This window comes from Ctenopharyngodon idella, chromosome 1 (assembly GCF_019924925.1).
Source record: "Ctenopharyngodon idella isolate HZGC_01 chromosome 1, HZGC01, whole genome shotgun sequence".
NCBI lineage: Eukaryota > Metazoa > Chordata > Actinopteri > Cypriniformes > Xenocyprididae > Ctenopharyngodon > Ctenopharyngodon idella.
In genome coordinates, this window is record NC_067220.1 from 41,778,899 (window position 1) to 41,802,930 (window position 24,032).

The window sequence follows — 24,032 nt, forward strand, 5'->3', positions numbered from 1 at the left end:
TATCAGCACTGGAGAAAACAGTGACGTAATCGTCCAGCTCAGTTCAGTTCTCATACAATAGTGTCAGTGCAGACAGATCAAAAACATAGTTGAATATCAAGTGTCCCCAGGTCTTTTAGTATAGTTTTAAAATGTGTCTCTTCAGCTCGTGGTTCACGTGTGTCTTTTTGCTTTTAAATCTTTACTGAATTTTATGAAGTAAACAAGAATAACCTTTATATTGTTAATAATATTTCAAGATGATCATTTTCTGGACTAAAGCGAGTCGACTGAGGTTTACTTAGTCATCCATACATCTTTTTGTTTGTTTGTTTTAAAAAAATCATGTTCAAATGTATTAAATATGATCTATCAGACTTTTAAAGAATATTTATTTGTTCATCTCTCAATCATTATTGTATTGCATTCATTATATGTTGTAAAATTACAGGGCTTTGATAATAAAACTAAGCATTTAAATATCATGTTGTTGACAGATATAGAGTGGCGGCTGATATTTATATGTATTTTATGTCAGTGGTTCTCATCTCTGGTCCTGGGGACCCACCGCTCTGCACATTTTCTAAGTTGAACTGAAAGTGATTATTCCTATTTTTCCATTTCCATGTTTTGTGCTCGCGGTTGGACCGTACCAGTACCGCCAGCGGATGGAGCGGGGTGTGGTTACCCAGAGTGCTGTTGTGTTATGTATAGGCCTATATGGCACGTCTGACCAGAACTGTAGCAAGAGCTGTGTCAAGTGTGTGACCGCACAGAGCCTCGGGCCGAAGTAAAGTGACAGCTGAATTTATGATGTAAAGCCAATAGTTAAAGTTCATGTTTTTGTCTTTCGAAACACGATGATAGTTAAAAGAAGATAAAAGTGAGACTGTGTGTATCGTGACTGTATTATTCTGCTTGTTAAAAATGTATTATGCAGTAATTTACAATATTTCTCTGAGCGTGTGCGTGTGACAGTGATTCATTCATGTCAGTCAGTGCGGCATCACACGTCAAGTTCGTAGAGAGCTTTATTCAGTCCATTTTAAATTCTGATTTTGGACGCCTCTGAAATGGGTCAAACTGTAATTGAATTTATTTAAAAACAGAGACACAGTTTATTTAGTAAACCAGTTTAATAAAAAGAAAAAAGCAATTTTAGTTTTCTCCCTCCTGCTGTACTGAATCTGCACCGAACTGTGATTTCATTACCAAGGTCATTTTTGTGTACCGTTACACTTCTAACACACACACACACACACACACACACACACACACACACACTCTGACTGACTACCAAATAATTTCACTAAAAGTTACAAAAACAGAAAGATTTTTTAAATTGAAAAACGTGCAATGAAAAACACCTGCATTATTTTCACTTTGTAATGTCATTGATTGAATCATTGAAAAATATAACAGGAAGAGAAAATAATAGATCAGTTTTTTTTTTTTTATTTAAATAAAAAAAAAAGTAAATATTTCAGTGATGCTTTGGATGAACAATATATAACAGCGTTAATAAATATAAATAACAGTATTTGACAGTTTTTAGCGCCTCACAAGCTCAGCCTCTTGTACGTCACGTCTTCTCACAGGAACGCGTACAGCAGTGGAGCGCGCGCCGTTCACAAAAGCAGCTTGTGTTTCCGTCCGCTGAAGAGGTGCTTTTCTATAGTGACTTCTATGTTGGGCTTGTTCAGACAACGACAAGTCAAGAATCTGAAGAAGAACGATTCAGTGTAATTGCCGTTTGGTGCTGCTTTATAAAGGCAGAGCGCCAACAGCTATTCACACATCCTGTTCGCATTAGACTTTGGAGAATTTTTATTTACGATTATTATTTTTCAGCAATATTATGATGTTGTTTTTGCTCTGTGATCATGTGTACATTTGAATGTTGTGGCTGATGTAACCACTGTAATCACTACAACTGTTGATGAAGTCCACTCTGAAACTGATCTTGGTGTCTTGAACTTGGTCTTAATTTGAACAAGAATAATACTATTTTAAGGGATTATTATCCTTATATTTTTCCCATCGTGATTTACATTTAACACACAATAAAGCAAAAAGTCAACAAAAAGTAATAAAAACATTAAACCCACACAGATTTAGTGTTTAATATCTCATTCTCTCTGTGATTGTGTAGTTTCTGCTGAACTGAGAGATTGTGTTGTTGTTCTGCAGGTTGGAGGATTGTAATATCACAGCTGAAGGTTGTGCTGCTCTGGCTTCAGCTCTGAGATCAAACTCACACCTCAGAGAACTGGATCTGACTGATAATATAATAGGAGGTGGAGGTCTGACGCTGCTCTCTGATGGACTGAAGGATCCTCACTGTAAACTGGAGAAACTGAGGTAAGATCATACTTTAATCTCACTGAAACAAGAATAATGTTATTTTAAGCCTTTAATTCCTATTGTATCATATTTGATGTAAATTATCAACATGATCAAAAACCTGTTACAATCTACTACTTCTGTTGTCTGATTGATAGTTTATAGTTTTTTTAGGAAGTAAAAGGTCAAGTCAAGTCACCTTTATTTATATAGTGCTTTTTACAGTTCAGATTGTTTCAAAGCGGCTTTACAATGATAACTGGTAAATAATTTTGGCTGCACAGCAGCTTTTAAAGAAAATGGTGTCATTGTCCAGCTTAAATTCAGTATTGATTCATTCTGTTGTAAAACTCAATAGTTATTAATTTAGGTAATTTATCTATATATCAGCACTGGAGAAAACAGTGACGTAATCGTCCAGCTCAGTTCAGTTCTCATACAATAGTGTCAGTGCAGACAGATCAAAAACATAGTTGAATATCAAGTGTCCCCAGGTCTTTTAGTATAGTTTTAAAATGTGTCTCTTCAGCTCGTGGTTCACGTGTGTCTTTTTGCTTTTAAATCTTTACTGAATTTTATGAAGTAAACAAGAATAACCTTTATATTGTTAATAATATTTCAAGATGATCATTTTCTGGACTAAAGCGAGTCGACTGAGGTTTACTTAGTCATCCATACATCTTTTTGTTTGTTTGTTTTAAAAAAATCATGTTCAAATGTATTAAATATGATCTATCAGACTTTTAAAGAATATTTATTTGTTCATCTCTCAATCATTATTGTATTGCATTCATTATATGTTGTAAAATTACAGGGCTTTGATAATAAAACTAAGCATTTAAATATCATGTTGTTGACAGATATAGAGTGGCGGCTGATATTTATATGTATTTTATGTCAGTGGTTCTCATCTCTGGTCCTGGGGACCCACCGCTCTGCACATTTTCTAAGTTGAACTGAAAGTGATTATTCCTATTTTTCCATTTCCATGTTTTGTGCTCGCGGTTGGACCGTACCAGTACCGCCAGCGGATGGAGCGGGGTGTGGTTACCCAGAGTGCTGTTGTGTTATGTATAGGCCTATATGGCACGTCTGACCAGAACTGTAGCAAGAGCTGTGTCAAGTGTGTGACCGCACAGAGCCTCGGGCCGAAGTAAAGTGACAGCTGAATTTATGATGTAAAGCCAATAGTTAAAGTTCATGTTTTTGTCTTTCGAAACACGATGATAGTTAAAAGAAGATAAAAGTGAGACTGTGTGTATCGTGACTGTATTATTCTGCTTGTTAAAAATGTATTATGCAGTAATTTACAATATTTCTCTGAGCGTGTGCGTGTGACAGTGATTCATTCATGTCAGTCAGTGCGGCATCACACGTCAAGTTCGTAGAGAGCTTTATTCAGTCCATTTTAAATTCTGATTTTGGACGCCTCTGAAATGGGTCAAACTGTAATTGAATTTATTTAAAAACAGAGACACAGTTTATTTAGTAAACCAGTTTAATAAAAAGAAAAAAGCAATTTTAGTTTTCTCCCTCCTGCTGTACTGAATCTGCACCGAACTGTGATTTCATTACCAAGGTCATTTTTGTGTACCGTTACACTTCTAACACACACACACACACACACACACACACACACACACACACTCTGACTGACTACCAAATAATTTCACTAAAAGTTACAAAAACAGAAAGATTTTTTAAATTGAAAAACGTGCAATGAAAAACACCTGCATTATTTTCACTTTGTAATGTCATTGATTGAATCATTGAAAAATATAACAGGAAGAGAAAATAATAGATCAGTTTTTTTTTTTTTATTTAAATAAAAAAAAAAGTAAATATTTCAGTGATGCTTTGGATGAACAATATATAACAGCGTTAATAAATATAAATAACAGTATTTGACAGTTTTTAGCGCCTCACAAGCTCAGCCTCTTGTACGTCACGTCTTCTCACAGGAACGCGTACAGCAGTGGAGCGCGCGCCGTTCACAAAAGCAGCTTGTGTTTCCGTCCGCTGAAGAGGTGCTTTTCTATAGTGACTTCTATGTTGGGCTTGTTCAGACAACGACAAGTCAAGAATCTGAAGAAGAACGATTCAGTGTAATTGCCGTTTGGTGCTGCTTTATAAAGGCAGAGCGCCAACCGCTATTCACGCATCCTGTTAGCATTAGACTTTGGAGAATTTTTATTTACGATTATTATTTTTTCAGCAATATTATGATGTTGTTTTTGCTCTGTGATCATGTGTACATTTGAATGTTGTGGCTGATGTAACCACTGTAATCACTACAACTGTTGATGAAGTCCACTCTGAAACTGATCTTGGTGTCTTGAACTTGGTCTTAATTTGAACAAGAATAATACTATTTTAAGGGATTATTATCCTTATATTTTTCCCATCGTGATTTACATTTAACACAAAATAAAGCAAAAAGTAAACAAAAAGTAATAAAAACATTAAACCCACACAGATTTAGTGTTTAATATCTCATTCTCTCTGTGATTGTGTAGTTTCTGCTGAACTGAGAGATTGTGTTGTTGTTCTGCAGGTTGAGTTATTGTAATATCACAGCTGAAGGTTGTGCTGCTCTGGCTTCAGCTCTGAGATCAAACTCACACCTCAGAGAACTGGATCTGACTGATAATATAATAGGAGGTGGAGGTCTGACGCTGCTCTCTGATGGACTGAAGGATCCTCACTGTAAACTGGAGAAACTGAGGTAAGATCATACTTTAATCTTACTGAAACAAGAATAATGTTATTTTAAGCCTTTAATTCCTATTGTATCATATTTGATGTAAATTATCAACATGATCAAAAACCTGTTACAATCTACTACTTCTGTTGTCTGATTGATAGTTTATAGTTTTTTTAGCAAGTAAAAGGTCAAGTCACCTTTATTTATATAGTGCTTTTTACAATTCAGATTGTGTCAAAGCGGCTTTACAATGATAACTGGTAAATAATTTTGGCTGCACAGCAGCTTTTAAAGAAAATGGTGTCATTGTCCAGCTTAAATTCAGTATTGATTCATTCTGTTGTAAAACTCAATAGTTATTAATTTAGGTAATTTATCTATATATCAGCACTGGAGAAAACAGTGACGTAATCGTCCAGCTCAGTTCAGTTCTCATACAATAGTGTCAGTGCAGACAGATCAAAAACATTGTTGAATATCAAGTGTCCCCAGGTCTTTTAGTATAGTTTTAAAATGTGTCTCTTCAGCTCGTGGTTCACGTGTGTCTTTTTGCTTTTAAATCTTTACTGAATTTTATGAAGTAAACAAGAATAACCTTTATATTGTTAGTAATATTTCAAGATGATCATTTTCTGGACTAAAGCGAGTCGACTGAGGTTTACTTAATTATCCATACATCTTTTTGTTTGTTTGTTTTAAAAAATCATGTTCAAATGTATATGATCTATCAGACTTTTAAAGAATATTTATTTGTTCATCTCTCAATCATTATTGTATTGCATTCATTATATGTTGTAAAATTACAGGGCTTTGATAATAAAACTAAGCCTTTAAATATCATGTTGTTGACAGATATAGAGTGGCGACTGATATTTATATGTATTTTATGTCAGTGGTTCTCATCTCTGGTCCTGGGGACCCACCGCTCTGCAAATTTTCTAAGTTGAACTGAAAAAAGTGATTATTCCTATTTTTCCATTTCCATGTTTTGTGCTCGCGGTTGGACCGTACCAGTACCGCCAGCGGATGGAGCGGGGTGTGGTTACCCAGAGTGCTGTTGTGTTATGTATAGGCCTATATGGCACGTCTGACCAGAACTGTAGCAAGAGCTGTGTCAAGTGTGTGACCGCACAGAGCCTCGGGCCGAAGTAAAGTGACAGCTGAATTTATGATGTAAAGCCAATAATTAAAGTTCATGTTTTTGTCCTTCGCAACACAATGATAGTTAAAAGACAGCTGAAAGTGAGACTGTGTGTATCGTGACTGTATTATTCTGCTTGTTAAAAATGTATTATGTAGTAATTTTCAATATTTCTCTGAGCGTGTGACAGTGATTCATTCATGTCAGTCAGTGCGGCATCACACGTCAAGTTCGTAGAGAGCTTTATTTAGTCCATTTTAAATTCTGATTTTGGACGCCTCTGAAATGGGTCAAACTGTAATTGAATTTATTTAAAAACAGAGACACAATTTATTTAGTAAACCAGTTTAATAAAAAGAAAAAAAGCAATTTTAGTTTTCTCCCTCCTGCTGTACTGAATCTGCACCGAACTGTGATTTCATTACCAAGGTCATTTTTGTGTACCGTTACACTTCTAACACACACACACACACACACACTCTGACTGACTACCAAATAATTTCACTAAAAGTTACAAAAACAGAAAGATTTTTTAAATTGAAAAACGTGCAATGAAAAACACCTGCATTATTTTCACTTTGTAATGTCATTGATTGAATCATTGAAAAATATAACAGGAAGAGAAAATATTAGATCCGTTTTTTTTTTTTAATTTAAATAAAAAAAAAGTAAATATTTCAGTGATGCTTTGGACGAACAATATATAACAGTGTTAATAAATATAAATAACAGTATTTGACAGATTTTAGCGCCTCACAAGCTCAGCCTCTTGTACGTCACGTCTTCTCACAGGAACGCGTACAGCAGCGGAGCGCGCGCCGTTCACAAAAGCAGCTTGTGTTTCCGTCCGCTGAAGAGGTGCTTTTCTATAGCGACTTCTATGTTGGGCTTGTTCAGACAACGACAAGTCAAGAATCTGAAGAAGAATGATTCAGTGTAATTGCCGTCTGGTGCTGCTTTATAAAGGCAGAGCGCCAACAGCTATTCACGCATCCTGTTCGCATTAGACTGGAGAATATTTATTTACGATTATTATTTTTCAGCAATATTATGATGTTGTTTTTGCTCTGTGATCATGTGTACATTTGAATGTTGTGGCTGATGTAACCACTGTAATCACTACAACTGTTGATGAAGTCCACTCTGAAACTGATCTTGGTGTCTTGAACTTGGTCTTAATTTGAACAAGAATAATACTATTTTAAGGGATTATTATCCTTATATTTTTCCCATCGTAATTTACATTTAACACACAATGAAGCAAAAAGTAAACAAAAAGTAATAAAAACATTAAACCCACACAGATTTAGTGTTTAATATCTCATTCTCTCTGTGATTGTGTAGTTTCTGCTGAACTGAGAGATTGTGTTGTTGTTCTGCAGGTTGAGTTATTGTAATATCACAGCTGAAGGTTGTGCTGTTCTGGCTTCAGCTCTGAGATCAAACTCACACCTCAGAGAACTGAATCTGACTGATAATATAATAGGAGATGGAGGTCTGACGCTGCTCTCTGATGGACTGAAGGATCCTCACTGTAAACTGGAGAAACTGAGGTAAGATCATACTTTAATCTTACTGAAACAAGAATAATGTTATTTTAAGCCTTTAATTCCTATTGTATCATATTTGATGTAAATTATCAACATGATCAAAAACCTGTTACAATCTACTACTTCTGTTGTCTGATTGATAGTTTATAGTTTTTTTAGCAAGTAAAAGGTCAAGTCAAGTCACCTTTATTTATATAGTGCTTTTTACAATTCAGATTGTGTCAAAGCGGCTTTACAATGATAACTGGTAAATAATTTTGGCTGCACAGCAGCTTTTAAAGAAAATGGTGTCATTGTCCAGCTTAAATTCAGTATTGATTCATTCTGTTGTAAAACTCAATAGTTATTAATTTAGGTAATTTATCTATATATCAGCACTGGAGAAAACAGTGACGTAATCGTCCAGCTCAGTTCAGTTCTCATACAATAGTGTCAGTGCAGACAGATCAAAAACATTGTTGAATATCAAGTGTCCCCAGGTCTTTTAGTATAGTTTTAAAATGTGTCTCTTCAGCTCGTGGTTCACGTGTGTCTTTTTGCTTTTAAATCTTTACTGAATTTTATGAAGTAAACAAGAATAACCTTTATATTGTTAGTAATATTTCAAGATGATCATTTTCTGGACTAAAGCGAGTCGACTGAGGTTTACTTAATTATCCATACATCTTTTTGTTTGTTTGTTTTAAAAAATCATGTTCAAATGTATATGATCTATCAGACTTTTAAAGAATATTTATTTGTTCATCTCTCAATCATTATTGTATTGCATTCATTATATGTTGTAAAATTACAGGGCTTTGATAATAAAACTAAGCCTTTAAATATCATGTTGTTGACAGATATAGAGTGGCGACTGATATTTATATGCATTTTATGTCAGTGGTTCTCATCTCTGGTCCTGGGGACCCACCGCTCTGCAAATTTTCTAAGTTGAACTGAAAAAAGTGATTATTCCTATTTTTCCATTTCCATGTTTTGTGCTCGCGGTTGGACCGTACCAGTACCGCCAGCGGATGGAGCGGGGTGTGGTTACCCAGAGTGCTGTTGTGTTATGTATAGGCCTATATGGCACGTCTGACCAGAACTGTAGCAAGAGCTGTGTCAAGTGTGTGACCGCACAGAGCCTCGGGCCGAAGTAAAGTGACAGCTGAATTTATGATGTAAAGCCAATAATTAAAGTTCATGTTTTTGTCCTTCGCAACACAATGATAGTTAAAAGACAGCTGAAAGTGAGACTGTGTGTATCGTGACTGTATTATTCTGCTTGTTAAAAATGTATTATGTAGTAATTTTCAATATTTCTCTGAGCGTGTGACAGTGATTCATTCATGTCAGTCAGTGCGGCATCACACGTCAAGTTCGTAGAGAGCTTTATTTAGTCCATTTTAAATTCTGATTTTGGACGCCTCTGAAATGGGTCAAACTGTAATTGAATTTATTTAAAAACAGAGACACAATTTATTTAGTAAACCAGTTTAATAAAAAGAAAAAAAGCAATTTTAGTTTTCTCCCTCCTGCTGTACTGAATCTGCACCGAACTGTGATTTCATTACCAAGGTCATTTTTGTGTACCGTTACACTTCTAACACACACACACACACACACACTCTGACTGACTACCAAATAATTTCACTAAAAGTTACAAAAACAGAAAGATTTTTTAAATTGAAAAACGTGCAATGAAAAACACCTGCATTATTTTCACTTTGTAATGTCATTGATTGAATCATTGAAAAATATAACAGGAAGAGAAAATATTAGATCCGTTTTTTTTTTTTAATTTAAATAAAAAAAAAGTAAATATTTCAGTGATGCTTTGGACGAACAATATATAACAGTGTTAATAAATATAAATAACAGTATTTGACAGATTTTAGCGCCTCACAAGCTCAGCCTCTTGTACGTCACGTCTTCTCACAGGAACGCGTACAGCAGCGGAGCGCGCGCCGTTCACAAAAGCAGCTTGTGTTTCCGTCCGCTGAAGAGGTGCTTTTCTATAGCGACTTCTATGTTGGGCTTGTTCAGACAACGACAAGTCAAGAATCTGAAGAAGAATGATTCAGTGTAATTGCCGTCTGGTGCTGCTTTATAAAGGCAGAGCGCCAACAGCTATTCACGCATCCTGTTCGCATTAGACTGGAGAATATTTATTTACGATTATTATTTTTCAGCAATATTATGATGTTGTTTTTGCTCTGTGATCATGTGTACATTTGAATGTTGTGGCTGATGTAACCACTGTAATCACTACAACTGTTGATGAAGTCCACTCTGAAACTGATCTTGGTGTCTTGAACTTGGTCTTAATTTGAACAAGAATAATACTATTTTAAGGGATTATTATCCTTATATTTTTCCCATCGTAATTTACATTTAACACACAATGAAGCAAAAAGTAAACAAAAAGTAATAAAAACATTAAACCCACACAGATTTAGTGTTTAATATCTCATTCTCTCTGTGATTGTGTAGTTTCTGCTGAACTGAGAGATTGTGTTGTTGTTCTGCAGGTTGAGTTATTGTAATATCACAGCTGAAGGTTGTGCTGTTCTGGCTTCAGCTCTGAGATCAAACTCACACCTCAGAGAACTGAATCTGACTGATAATATAATAGGAGATGGAGGTCTGACGCTGCTCTCTGATGGACTGAAGGATCCTCACTGTAAACTGGAGAAACTGAGGTAAGATCATACTTTAATCTTACTGAAACAAGAATAATGTTATTTTAAGCCTTTAATTCCTATTGTATCATATTTGATGTAAATTATCAACATGATCAAAAACCTGTTACAATCTACTACTTCTGTTGTCTGATTGATAGTTTATAGTTTTTTTAGCAAGTAAAAGGTCAAGTCAAGTCACCTTTATTTATATAGTGCTTTTTACAATTCAGATTGTGTCAAAGCGGCTTTACAATGATAACTGGTAAATAATTTTGGCTGCACAGCAGCTTTTAAAGAAAATGGTGTCATTGTCCAGCTTAAATTCAGTATTGATTCATTCTGTTGTAAAACTCAATAGTTATTAATTTAGGTAATTTATCTATATATCAGCACTGGAGAAAACAGTGACGTAATCGTCCAGCTCAGTTCAGTTCTCATACAATAGTGTCAGTGCAGACAGATCAAAAACATTGTTGAATATCAAGTGTCCCCAGGTCTTTTAGTATAGTTTTAAAATGTGTCTCTTCAGCTCGTGGTTCACGTGTGTCTTTTTGCTTTTAAATCTTTACTGAATTTTATGAAGTAAACAAGAATAACCTTTATATTGTTAGTAATATTTCAAGATGATCATTTTCTGGACTAAAGCGAGTCGACTGAGGTTTACTTAATTATCCATACATCTTTTTGTTTGTTTGTTTTAAAAAATCATGTTCAAATGTATATGATCTATCAGACTTTTAAAGAATATTTATTTGTTCATCTCTCAATCATTATTGTATTGCATTCATTATATGTTGTAAAATTACAGGGCTTTGATAATAAAACTAAGCCTTTAAATATCATGTTGTTGACAGATATAGAGTGGCGACTGATATTTATATGCATTTTATGTCAGTGGTTCTCATCTCTGGTCCTGGGGACCCACCGCTCTGCAAATTTTCTAAGTTGAACTGAAAAAGTGATTATTCCTATTTTTCCATTTCCATGTTTTGTGCTCGCGGTTGGACCGTACCAATACCGCCAGCGGATGGAGCGGGGTGTGGTTACCCAGAGTGCTGTTGTGTTATGTATAGGCCTATATGGCACGTCTGACCAGAACTGTAGCAAGAGCTGTGTCAAGTGTGTGACCGCACAGAGCCTCGGGCCGAAGTAAAGTGACAGCTGAATTTATGATGTAAAGCCAATAATTAAAGTTCATGTTTTTGTCCTTCGCAACACAATGATAGTTAAAAGACAGCTGAAAGTGAGACTGTGTGTATCGTGACTGTATTATTCTGCTTGTTAAAAATGTATTATGTAGTAATTTTCAATATTTCTCTGAGCGTGTGCGTGTGACAGTGATTCATTCATGTCAGTCAGTGCGGCATCACACGTCAAGTTCGTAGAGAGCTTTATTTAGTCCATTTTAAATTCTGATTTTGGACGCCTCTGAAATGGGTCAAACTGTAATTGAATTTATTTAAAAACAGAGACACAATTTATTTAGTAAACCAGTTTAATAAAAAGAAAAAAAGCAATTTTAGTTTTCTCCCTCCTGCTGTACTGAATCTGCACCGAACTGTGATTTCAATACCAAGGTCATTTTTGTGTACCGTTACACTTCTAACACACACACACACACACACACTCTGACTGACTACCAAATAATTTCACTAAAAGTTACAAAAACAGAAAGATTTTTTAAATTGAAAAACGTGCAATGAAAAACACCTGCATTATTTTCACTTTGTAATGTCATTGATTGAATCATTGAAAAATATAACAGGAAGAGAAAATATTAGATCCGTTTTTTTTTTTTAATTTAAATAAAAAAAAAGTAAATATTTCAGTGATGCTTTGGACGAACAATATATAACAGTGTTAATAAATATAAATAACAGTATTTGACAGATTTTAGCGCCTCACAAGCTCAGCCTCTTGTACGTCACGTCTTCTCACAGGAACGCGTACAGCAGTGGAGCGCGCGCCGTTCACAAAAGCAGCTTGTGTTTCCGTCCGCTGAAGAGGTGCTTTTCTATAGCGACTTCTATGTTGGGCTTGTTCAGACAACGACAAGTCAAGAATCTGAAGAAGAACGATTCAGTGTAATTGCCGTCTGGTGCTGCTTTATAAAGGCAGAGCGCCAACAGCTATTCACGCATCCTGTTCGCATTAGACTTTGGAGAATATTTATTTACGATTATTATTTTTCAGCAATATTATGATGTTGTTTTTGCTCTGTGATCATGTGTACATTTGAATGTTGTGGCTGATGTAACCACTGTAATCACTACAACTGTTGATGAAGTCCACTCTGAAACTGATCTTGGTGTCTTGAACTTGGTCTTAATTTGAACAAGAATAATACTATTTTAAGGGATTATTATCCTTATATTTTTCCCATCGTAATTTACATTTAACACACAATGAAGCAAAAAGTAAACAAAAAGTAATAAAAACATTAAACCCAGACAGATTTAGTGTTTAATATCTCATTCTCTCTGTGATTGTGTAGTTTCTGCTGAACTGAGAGATTGTGTCGTTGTTCTGCAGGTTGAGTTGCTGTAATATCACAGCTGAAGGTTGTGCTGTTCTGGCTTCAGCTCTGAGATCAAACTCACACCTCAGAGAACTGGATCTGAATGGGAATATAATAGGAGGTGGAGGTCTGACGCTGCTCTCTGATGGACTGAAGGATCCTCACTGTAAACTGGAGAAACTGAGGTAAGATCATACTTTAATCTTACTGAAACAAGAATAATGTTATTTTAAGCCTTTAATTCCTATTGTATCATATTTGATCTAAATTATCAACATGATCAAAAACCTGTTACACACAATCTACTACTTCTGTTGTCTGATTGATAGTTTATAGTTTTTTTTAGGAAGTAAAAGGTCAAGTCAAGTCACCTTTATTTATATAGTGCTTTTTACAGTTCAGATTGTGTCAAAGCAGCTTTACAGTGATAACTGGTAAATAATTTTGGCTGCACAGCAGCTTTTAAAGAAAATGGTGTCATTGTCCAGCTTAAATTCAGTATTGATTCATTCTGTTGTAAAACTCAATAGTTATTAATTTAGGTAATTTATCTATATATCAGCACTGGAGAAAACAGTGACGTAATCGTCCAGCTCAGTTCAGTTCTCATACAATAGTGTCAGTGCAGACAGATCAAAAACATTGTTGAATATCAAGTGTCCCCAGGTCTTTTAGTATAGTTTTAAAATGTGTCTCTTCAGCTCGTGGTTCACGTGTGTCTTTTTGCTTTTAAATCTTTACCAAATTTTATGAAGTAAACAAGAATAACCTTTATATTGTTAATAATATTTCAAGATGATCATTTTCTGGACTAAAGCGAGTCGACTGAGGTTTACTTAGTCATCCATACATCTTTTTTGTTTGTTTAAAAAAATCATGTTCAAATGTATTAAATATGATCTATCAGACTTTTAAAGAATATTTATTTGTTCATCTCTCAATCATTATTGTATTGCATTCATTATGTTGTAAAATTACAGGGCTTTGATAATAAAACTAAGCATTTAAATATCATGTTGCTGACAGATATAGAGTGGCGACTGATATTTATATGTATTTTATGTCAGTGGTTCTCATCTCTGGTCCTGGAGACCCACCGCTCTGCACATTTTCTAAGTTAAACTGACAGATTGTGTCGTTGTTCTGCAGGTTATGGGGGTGTAATATCACAGCTAAAGGTTGTGCTGCTCTGACTTCAGCTCTGAGATCAAACTCACACCTCAGAGAACTGGATCTGACTGAGAATGAAATAGGAGATGCAAGTGTGAAGAGTCTTTCTGCTTTAAAAGATGATCCACATTATAAACTAGAGACACTGCAGTAAGTATTGATTCATATAATATAATAAAATAATTTGACCTTGTCGATCCTCTGAACAGATGTGTCAGCAGTAATATACATGTTACTGTCTGTGTTTTATTTTACTGACAGCTGTGATTTATGGTGAATATGGAGCCACTATAGAGACATCATCATCAACACTGAAGTCACGTGACCTTTCCTGGACTTTACTGTATATAAATGTACATGAATTTTTTGTAAAAAATCTAATAAAGTCTTCCTATCATTCATGCATTAGTGAATTGTTTTTTTATCAGCCATATCAGTGAAGAGAGCAGCTCAACACAATCACTACATCAACAGTACAGTGAACTTCAGCTGAGTTTAATCTGTATTTCGGGGACTTTGATGTTTTATAGGGTTTAATGATGATGGTTTTTAATGTCTTCCTGAGATTTGATTAAAGCTGAAATCTGAAGAGGACATTTGCCATTGTCACATTATTATTTTTCTGTCTTTGTGGTGTGTGTGAAAGGCAAATGGTTATGATTAAGGTGCATATTTGTGTCATCACATGATCACATCACCACAAGTTGGCCTATATCTCTTCATATGCCAGCAGCCATATCACCCTGTAGGCCAAGACTGGTTGCCCACTGAAGCTAAGTGGGGCTGAGACTGGTTTGTACGTGGATGGGAGACCACCTGGGAAAACTAGGGGCCTGTTTCCACCTGGTATTAGGATGCATTTTGGTCGATCGGATCACATGGACCGGATGTAAAACAGGATGAGGTTTTTGAGCTTGTCCACCTTCGACCACTTCCACATGTAGTTGAAAACACATTTGTCCGGATTATGTTCATAGTGGAAAAGCTCATGTGGTCAAATGTGTTCAAACAGCCGCAAAAGACCGCGAACTCTCCACCTATTGACTTAATGCGTAAACATTATGGGAAGCGGGCTAACTAGATGGGATTTAAACTTTGTCGGCTGAAGACCCAAGTTTGGTTTAAAAAGATGAAAAACATACAAAGCACAATGTTCTTCACCATTCCTGATTTCTAACACACACTCACAGCGTTCAGCGTGGTGTCAAGACTGTCAGAGCAGAAACGAAACCTGCTGCTCTGTTTCTCTCTGTCTCCTTTCGCGTTCATATGTAATTTGTGTGAGCTTATTTCATCCATTAGATCTAAAGATCTGAAAAAAAAAAAAACATACATTTACCCACCCATAGACCCTTCCTTCGAAGAAATCAGGACAGAAGTGGTCGAAAGTGGACAAAAGAGACTTAAAACAAGGTGTAAATGGGTGTGTGTCTCCCTCGTCCAATTGTAATCCCATGGACCAAAACGCATACCAGGTGTAAACAGGGCCTAGGTTGCTGCTGGAAGAGGTGTTAGTGAGGCCAGCAGGGGGCGCTCACCCTGTGGTCTGTGTGGGTCCTAACACCTCATTGGTGTTCTGATTGCACAAAAAAACCCCGCAGTCATCGTGTTTTCAGTCCATTTCAAGTTTAATTTTGACGTGACATAAAGCGGTGATATCTAACTGGGTGATCTGTTTACTTACTTTTCAATTAGTCTTCCCATTGACGCCATCATTTGGTCATTCAAACTGACACGCAGAACGTGCACGTAAACAAGAGGCAGGATTTATTGCACAAACCAGTCATATCCAATCATAACCAATTACATCCAATCATAGCGCAATGGAGACCTTGGTTCCTCTCACGTGACTTTCCCCCATTCATTCTCAATTACCCCCCACAAAACCCACTGCACGCCGGGGGTCTAATGGTTTTCTATGAGAGCAAAGGGAGGCATGTCTCCTGCTGTAACTTTACCTGCGGGTGTCGATGTTGGGCGGTGTTCCTTAAGAAATACGAGTGACTTGTGCTTTTTCAATATTTGTGTTGTTTTATATGTAATATGGATTATTTTCTCATCCTATTTTTTTTTTTTGAGGAGGCACTGCCTCCCTTGCCTCCTCGGAGGAAACGCTCCTGTAATACTGTCAAAAAGCACCATCATTTGGATGAGACGTTAAACCGAGGTTCTGACACTCTGTGGTCATTAAAAATATTTAAAAATGTAAATTAGGCTAATTAGATTGTGTCTTACACACACAAGTCAGCGATATTTGCTCGCCGTAACAGAATGGCTTCACAGAATTTGAGATGTTTGTATATTTACAAGTGAATAGTAATTAAATGGCAGGAAAAACAAAGTGTTAATTGTTCATATTCTCAAATAGGGCCTATAGGCTACACGATCTTAGCAAACAGTCAAACTAATATAATAATGCACTGCAGCATGAAGCTTTTTGTTGATTGTCACCATTGCTGAGATTCATATGCTGATTCTTGATGTCAGTGTGTGTCTGATTGATACTGTAGTTCAAAACTTACTGTCCAGCATGTTTTTAATGCTTCAAATGGTCAGATTGTCGTGACACTGCTGGAGCAAAAGCTGCAGTATCACAAGATCAGCAGAAAGTTTAGAGGCACTACACTAAACCCTAACAATCAGTGATGAGGTTTCAGACAAGCGGCAACCTCCCTCAGTTTCTCTTGAAGCCAATCCACCTTATTCCTGACTGCGTTTCCAATTATAGGTTGCACTTCCGGTTTGGGGAACTTCCATTTAAAAAATTAATTGGAAAATTCAAGGATCAAGAGCACAACTAAAGGAAACACTATTCACCTAAATGGTGACTAAAAAAATAGTATTTTCAATTATAAATAAACAAATGAAGCTGGTAAAGCTGTTTTTGGAGTTGTTTAATCCTCCTCTGCTGAGATCTTGAGAGATTTCATTTAATTGTTTGCATTTGATGTTTCAGTGGATGCCATCAGATCAATTATTATTTGCAGTAGGAATGAATTTGAATGAAAAAGTTCTCAACGAAACATGGCTGAAACATTTGAAATAAAATAATTATTTACAATTGACAATTTTTTTGGTTTAACTAAGAAATAAGTCAAATTAGGTTAAATGAACATGAGCTGTGGTATTGAAAACTTAAAAAGAAAAAAAAAGTAAGTTCACTTTACTTCCCTAAAGTTATTTCAAATAAACTTTATAAGTTCAAACAACTAAATGTGTCAAGTAAATGCAGCTTAACTGAGTCAATGTAAAAGAATAACTCAAAGTTAAGTTGTTGTTTTTTTTTTTTTACAGTGCACAGTTTATATAACATATATAAAATGTTTTCAACAAATGTTGTTGAGTGAAATATAAAATTAGGATCTTCGGTATTTTTTTTCCTGTGCATCTTAGGCCTAGGCTAAGAGAAGATGTGAAAACATATTACATGAAACTGGGCAAAAAAGTTCAGTGACACTTAGTGGTTTTTAATGTTGTCTTTATTAGAAATACTTTAGAAGACTACATGACTGACAACAATAATGAAAACCTGTCAGGATTGTGCTTTATGTTTGAATACGAACAAGGACTGATGCAGTCGTGCAGATATAAAAAGTGTCATGTTGTTAATTGACTGATCTCTAGTATTCTCTACTAATTGTGTTACTACATAAAGTGTGTCTAATTAGGCAGTATTTCAAAGTAAAACACATGGTGATTACTTGCTGATAACACATAGCCTACTACTGTAAAAGCACAAAGATTTACTCTCATGACTGACAATAACTCAAAACAAATATGAATAATAATATATCTTTTTATTCTGTGAATGGTTTTATCGTATAAAAGACCCTGCCAAACTTAGTTCAGATGGTGTCACTACAGGGAGGACGGGGGCTAATTGTCACACTTTTTACTCAAGTGAATATTTCCCACTTGAGGTATATTTTTAGAAAGTTAGGCACATACCTTTACGTTTTTCGCCGTTGTTTTAGTTCGTAGGTTAGAATTCGACCAACATAAAACCAGTTCTGGAGAAAATAAGCACGTGTGTAACTGAGATATATAGCCCTTGTGATATTTTCCATGTGTGACAACTAGCCCCGGTGTCTCTATACTAGTTTTCTCTCAGACAAACTCCCCGCTCGCCTTGAGCTCCGGACACAGTTTGGCTTCGAGGTCTTCGATCTTGATGGACTCGACGTCTTTGCCGCTGCTGAGGCTGGCAGCGCGCGTGATCTTCGTCAGCGTGTCCTCGTAGGGCGGCGGGAGGTAGACCATGAGGAAGACCCCGTCAGACATGTCCGAGCTCGTGCTGTTTAGCCGCTCCGCGTTCCCGGTGAGTGACGACAGAATCTCTGCGTTGCGCTCCGGGTCCTGCAGGTCCAGTGCGATGATGTTGTTCAGTCCGAGCTTGTTCTGTCTTAATCTTCGGTAAAGAAGGACAAACGCGATACCGAACACGATGAGCGTGACAAACGGGAGAACGACGTACAGGATAAGCTCAGATTTCCCGCTGTTTTCCGTCGAAACCTCATTCCAGTGGTAACCCTAAAGGGACATTAAGGACATGATATTGAATTTGAACATTTTTGAAAGCCTGCATAGTCCTAAAAAAAAAACCCTTAAAGGGATAGTTCACGCAAAAATGAAAATTACCCCATGATTTACTCACCCTCAAGCCATGCTGTACATGACTATCTTCTTTCAGATGAATACAGTCGGAGTTATATTAAAAATACCCTGGCTCATTCAAGCTTTGTAGCTAATTTGAATAGAGGATGAGATTTTGAAGCCCAAAAAAGTGCAACCATCCATCATAAAAGATATTAAAGGCCTTCTGAAGCGAAGCGTATGTGTAAGAAAAATGTCCATATTTAAAACTTTAAAAACTTAAATAACTGGCTTCCGGGTGACAGCCGTACGCACATTGACTTGCACCAAAAGTGTCACCCCTGTCACGATGTAGGAGTATCGTAAGCCTCTCGCGGTTCAAATAGGGCTGAGCAACAAGCTAAAGCTCCTCTTCTCTTAAATCAGAATCCTCCGACATTTCTCTTTAAAAATTCTTGTTTTAGACTTCTAATTCGTGACCGGTGTTTTGTTTTGCTCTATCCTCTGTGCTTCCACGTTCGTCAATACGTCATGCGTCAGGTCAGTGTTCACTCTTTCGTCATAAGTCAATGCGTACAGATGTCTGTCGGAAGCTAGTTATTTTAGTTTTTAAAGTTTTAAATATAGATTTTTTTTTTTTTTTTTACACAAACGCATTGCTTCGCTTCAGAAGGCGTTTATTAACCCACTGGAGCCATGTGGATATCTTTTATGATGGATGGTTGCACTTTTTTGGGCTTCAGAATCTCATTCTCTATTTACTGCCATTATAAAGCATGGAAGAGCCAGGACATTATTTAATATAACTCCGATTGTATTTGTCAGAAAGAAGAAAGTCATATGCACCGTACAGTAAGATGGCTTGAGGGTGAGTAAATCATAGGTAATTTTCATTGGTTTTAGTTTTGGGTGAACTAACCCTTTAAAGCTGATTTGCTGGTCTTATCTGGTTTAAGCTCAACACTAAAAAATGGTATAGGCTAACATCTAAATCAACTGCTTTTATTAAAGATGCAGGAAGCGATTTCTGAGAAACGCTGTTGAAAAAGGATCAGACCAAGCAGAACAACAAACCTGTAGCCAATCAGCAGTAGGGGGTGTGTCCACCCATGATGGGGAAGGAGAGAGAGTGAGCAAGAGGGTGATTTTAAGAAAGACTGTAGAATGAGAGATGGCTGAGAGACTGTACAAAATAGAAAAGCTCATAGCAATATCACTGGGGAAAAAGGGTTGTGATCAGGCAAGAGCTTTAGGATGTGCGTTAATATTTAGAAAAGCTTTCCAGCTCTGGAGAGCCCTAAGCGGGAAGGCCTGAAAATTGTGTTGTTTCTGCTGCATACGTGAGTAACTTTGGTTTTGAATGTCATTGTTTGTCTGGAGCTGCTGGCAACTAAAAACGAACTCTTGCTTGTATACTCGTGTACTGTATGTTCATTTTTTGTTCTTCCTTGTGGTTCGTGCATTTTGGGGCGGAGCAACGAAGGGAGGGGTGTGTTTGTTTGGGCTGATTTCAAATATCAACCGTGTTCAACAATTATTCTCAGAAATTGCTTGCTACACCTTTAAGTATAAAATATCAAAAATATAATTGCGATAAAATGTTATCGCAGAATCAATCAACCTAAATACATTAACTACCAGCAAAACTTGTTATGGGTTAAATGAAGTAGAAATAAAGGTCAATCGCAGGTTACTACTTTTCACAGCTGGTATTTACATGGAAATTCATAACTAGTTTTAATTATAGCGAATTGATGGCTAATTTGTATGAATTTGTACAATCTTTTAGGGGTTTAGGAGTGGAACTTCTTGCTTTTTTCTTAAAATCATACATTTTCAAACAAATCAAATTTGATATGAAATCACCACCTCTTATAAAAGTTTCATCTTCACTTTAGTTTGGGTTTGTATTTACTTTGCTTTACTGGATAGCCAGCTGGTTTCAAAGACTGACCAGCTGAAAAGTGTCCAAACCCTCTAAAACCAGATAAGACCAGGCTGGGAGAAAAACTATAATCAGCAGTTTTCAGTAGGGAGATAACATCTGAAAACCGGACAGAAATATGTTGAAAGACAAAACTGATCTTTACACAAATTTGATATAAGAAACTTGTAGAATTCCAAACCAAACATTTTATTCTCTAGTTTAAAAAAAAACTATAAAACTATACTGGTGCTAGAACCAAGAAACAAAAACAATGATTTGAAGAACCTATAATGCATAATCAGAGCGCTTTTAAGTCTTAACAGAGCCATATCAAGACTACAGTGAAAAGTGGTCTTGGAAAATTCTTTGCTGAACCTATAAATGCAGAAGAAGGATCTATGAATGGATCCAGTAACTTCTCTAATGGCCTCATTCTCCAACTTCTTTCAATAAAAGTTTATTTAGCTTTCTTTTGGAATGTTTCGACTCATCTCTTGACCAAATCAGTATGCAGCACCCTTGCTTTTCTAATCCAGAACCAGTGTGTCCACCACAACTGGACTGCATCCCAAAATCTGTAGCTTGTTTCACCGTTTTACCAACGCTAATCACATAATGCTGCTTTTCAGCTAGATTAGATATTTTGGTGCTTTAAACCCCTTCGTTTATGCCAAACCACTGTGTCACCTCAAATAAACCCCAATGGAGATCACAACTGAAACTTCAAATCATAACAGCACCAAAAATTCAACACAAATGTCTTGACTTCAACTTAAATATACACAAGGTTCTTTATTGGCATCAATGGTTCAATTAAGAACCTTTAACATCCATAGAACCTTTCCAAAGCATAAAAGGTTCTATAGAGGAAAAAAGGTTCTTTAGAATAATGGGTTTTTTTTTTTTTTTTGCAGAAATGTCACAGAAGAACCATTTTTGGTTCCCATTCAAGGAACCTTTCAGTGAACAGTTCTTATAAGAACCATTTTTTCTTAGTGTGGAGTAAAATTGTTATAATCTAAATAACCTTTTTCCACTATCAAGTAACTTTAGTCCAATGGAAAGTTTCCATGGATGTTAAAAGTTTTCCATGGATCCGTTGATGCCAATAATGAACCTTTATTTTTAAGAGTGTAGTGTAGTTTTAGTTTTTCTGTGCCTCAAAGAACTTTTGTGGTCCAATCTGTCATTTTCTGTCCTAATGACTTGTCTAATGGGATCGCTCACTAACCTGTAGCCGTTGCTCCGCAGTAGGCGGTGAAGGAGACCCCGAAACCCAGTCATCTCTTCCCGCTGGTCCAAACTTTATCCAGCTGCTGTCCAACAATCGTCGCATTCTGTCTTTGACAGAAGAGCTTCGGATGATGATGGAGAGCGAGTGCTCAGTGGATGAGAGAGACAGACCAGCAGCTGTCTAAAGAGCGCAGCGGGATAACAGCTGCATCTTGTGTCTGTCTGAACTCAGAGTGTGTGTGAGAGAGAGAGAGAGAGATGGAGTTTGTGTGTTAAGTACTGTCTCACATGCTCGCACATGCAGATCAGTGGAAATCAGGCCAGCGGTCAGCCAATGGCGCGGGGCGAAAAAACACCCGAAAGGCAATCATTTGGGGATTTGTGCTGTGCGCAGCTGGCCTATATTTAATAAACAGCGGAGAGCTGTCAATCAAACAAGTCTCAGTGCAGAAATGTCATTGTCTTTGCATTCAGAGCAGGTGTCCGCAATGTGTGTGTGTGTGTGTGGGATGCAAATTTTTTATGAACATCTAGGAATTGTTCAGAACAGGCAGCTGTTGCTTTAGGATATACTTTTTGCTTTGGAGGAACTTAACCCTGTAAGGCCTGATATAGGAAATAATATATATATTTTAAATGTTACAGTTTATTGAGCCTTAGGCAAAATATACAGGAAAAAAGTTTGCATACGTGTTATGTTTTATATCATATTTGATACATCAGGCTTTTATGTCCTATATAGTATGATACAGTGAGAATATACAGCTTATATATGTCTTAGTAAGATCGTTACGCGTGTGTGCAGGCAGACAGATGAAAAGAAAGATGAAGTTCCAACACAAAGTTTAATAATCCACAACAATAAAACAAGGTAGTAGAACATGATCTAATCGCAAGCATGACCAGAACAAACTCAAAGGGAAACCACATGAACTCTTATATACCAAAAATAATAAGTTGCACACAGCTGAACAGAATAACTCAGTCAAGGTAATCATGACTACTAAATACTGGCGGGAACTAGGAACAAAGGACAACAGAAATTAATGAATACAAACTAACAGTCCGTGACAATAGAAACTAAAACGAACTGAACATAACTGTGACAGTACACCCCCCGCCGGGAAGGCACGACCTCATGCCGTAACAGATGATGAAAAGAGGGAGGGAGGGATGGTGGGTGCTTTGGAGGTGGACGAGGCGGTGAGGAAGGGATGGTGACAGGAGATGGCGACGAAGGAGTCAAGGGGGGGAGGAGCCAAGATCGCTGACCACATCTGGGGGATGACCGACAGAGAAGAGGCCTATGGATCCAAGGAGGGAGAGCCGATGATACCGAGTGACATCGCTGCCACTGTAGACCTTGGCAAAGTCACCGCGATGAGCGTCTGAGGCGTAGCCCGCTGTAGCCGTAGGGGTGGAGAGACGGAGCGCAGCGGACAGCTTGCAAGTCCGTGGCAGAAGAAGAGTGATGACTGACCAAGCGGGAGGCAGTGGGACGAGGGAACCTGGTGGAGCTGCAAGGTCGAGGGTCTCTGGTGGAGCCCAAGGCGGGAGGAGCCAAGCGGAGCCAAGTGGTTGACAGGACTCAGATGGAGTGAAGGGATCAGAGACCGAAGGCGGAGACGCAGGACCCTCTCGCTCAGGCGCTGCTGGTGGTTGTACGACCTGAGGCTTGACGTTAGAGGAGGCGAAGGGCTGCAGGCATCCAGCAGAAGCAGGGCTGGAGGACTGGCTGAGCTCTGTGGTGATGGTGCTAGAGGTACGCTTGATGTGATCAATAACAGTAACTCCAGTTCCCAACAGGTGCTGTTTTGAAATAGCGATGACTCAAAACAAACTGATCATAGTCCATACAGTTCTTAGTGCTGTCTTAAAACAAAGTACTGGGTGGGAGGCAATACCCCAGTATTGAGACTGATCAGCCAGTCCTCAGTGTCCACTTTTGGCAGCATTCCCTCAGCTTCTGGTGTCGCGGGCTCACAAACCCATGGCCAGACTCACCCTGGGGCTCTTGTTCCGGGGGTGATGGTCAGCACTGTCATCCTTTCCTCTGGCTTTCCCCTGCTCACTCGTCCTGGCAGGCGCTCTCTGTCGGCAGGGGGCTCACGCGAATTCGCCGCGGCCAGAGGTGGTGCATCGGGCTCTGGATCCGGCTGTATTCTGGATCGGGAGTAGACGCTCTCCAAACACTTGATGACGTCCTCCTTC

General features: G+C 37.4%; 1 protein-coding gene and 1 long non-coding RNA gene across 54 annotated transcripts in view; one reads left to right on the forward strand and one right to left on the reverse strand.

Moving 5' to 3' along the window:
• The window catches only part of LOC127520210 (uncharacterized), an 84,210-nt gene extending 71,072 nt beyond the window's left edge, over positions 1 to 13,138 (reverse strand). For all 4 annotated transcript variants that reach the window (XR_007932065.1, XR_007932066.1, XR_007932067.1 and 1 more), the window contains exon 1: positions 12,983 to 13,138. This is a non-coding gene — a long non-coding RNA (uncharacterized LOC127520210). The remainder of the gene's footprint in view (positions 1 to 12,982) is intronic.
• The window catches only part of LOC127520007 (NACHT, LRR and PYD domains-containing protein 12-like), a 125,655-nt gene extending 111,186 nt beyond the window's left edge, over positions 1 to 14,469 (forward strand). For 41 of the 50 annotated variants that reach the window (XM_051907847.1, XM_051907764.1, XM_051907811.1 and 38 more), the window contains 7 exons: positions 2,170 to 2,340; positions 4,877 to 5,047; positions 7,550 to 7,720; positions 10,228 to 10,398; positions 12,913 to 13,083; positions 14,048 to 14,218; positions 14,330 to 14,469. In XM_051907847.1, coding sequence (XP_051763807.1) covers positions 2,170 to 2,340; positions 4,877 to 5,047; positions 7,550 to 7,720; positions 10,228 to 10,398; positions 12,913 to 13,083; positions 14,048 to 14,218; positions 14,330 to 14,345 — 1,042 coding nt within the window. In that variant the 3' untranslated portion in view covers positions 14,346 to 14,469. The remainder of the gene's footprint in view (positions 1 to 2,169; positions 2,341 to 4,876; positions 5,048 to 7,549; positions 7,721 to 10,227; positions 10,399 to 12,912; positions 13,084 to 14,047; positions 14,219 to 14,329) is intronic. The other 9 variants (XM_051907841.1, XM_051907829.1, XM_051907881.1 and 6 more) reach the window with 9 other exon arrangements.
• The last annotated feature ends 9,563 nt before the right edge of the window (positions 14,470 to 24,032 follow it).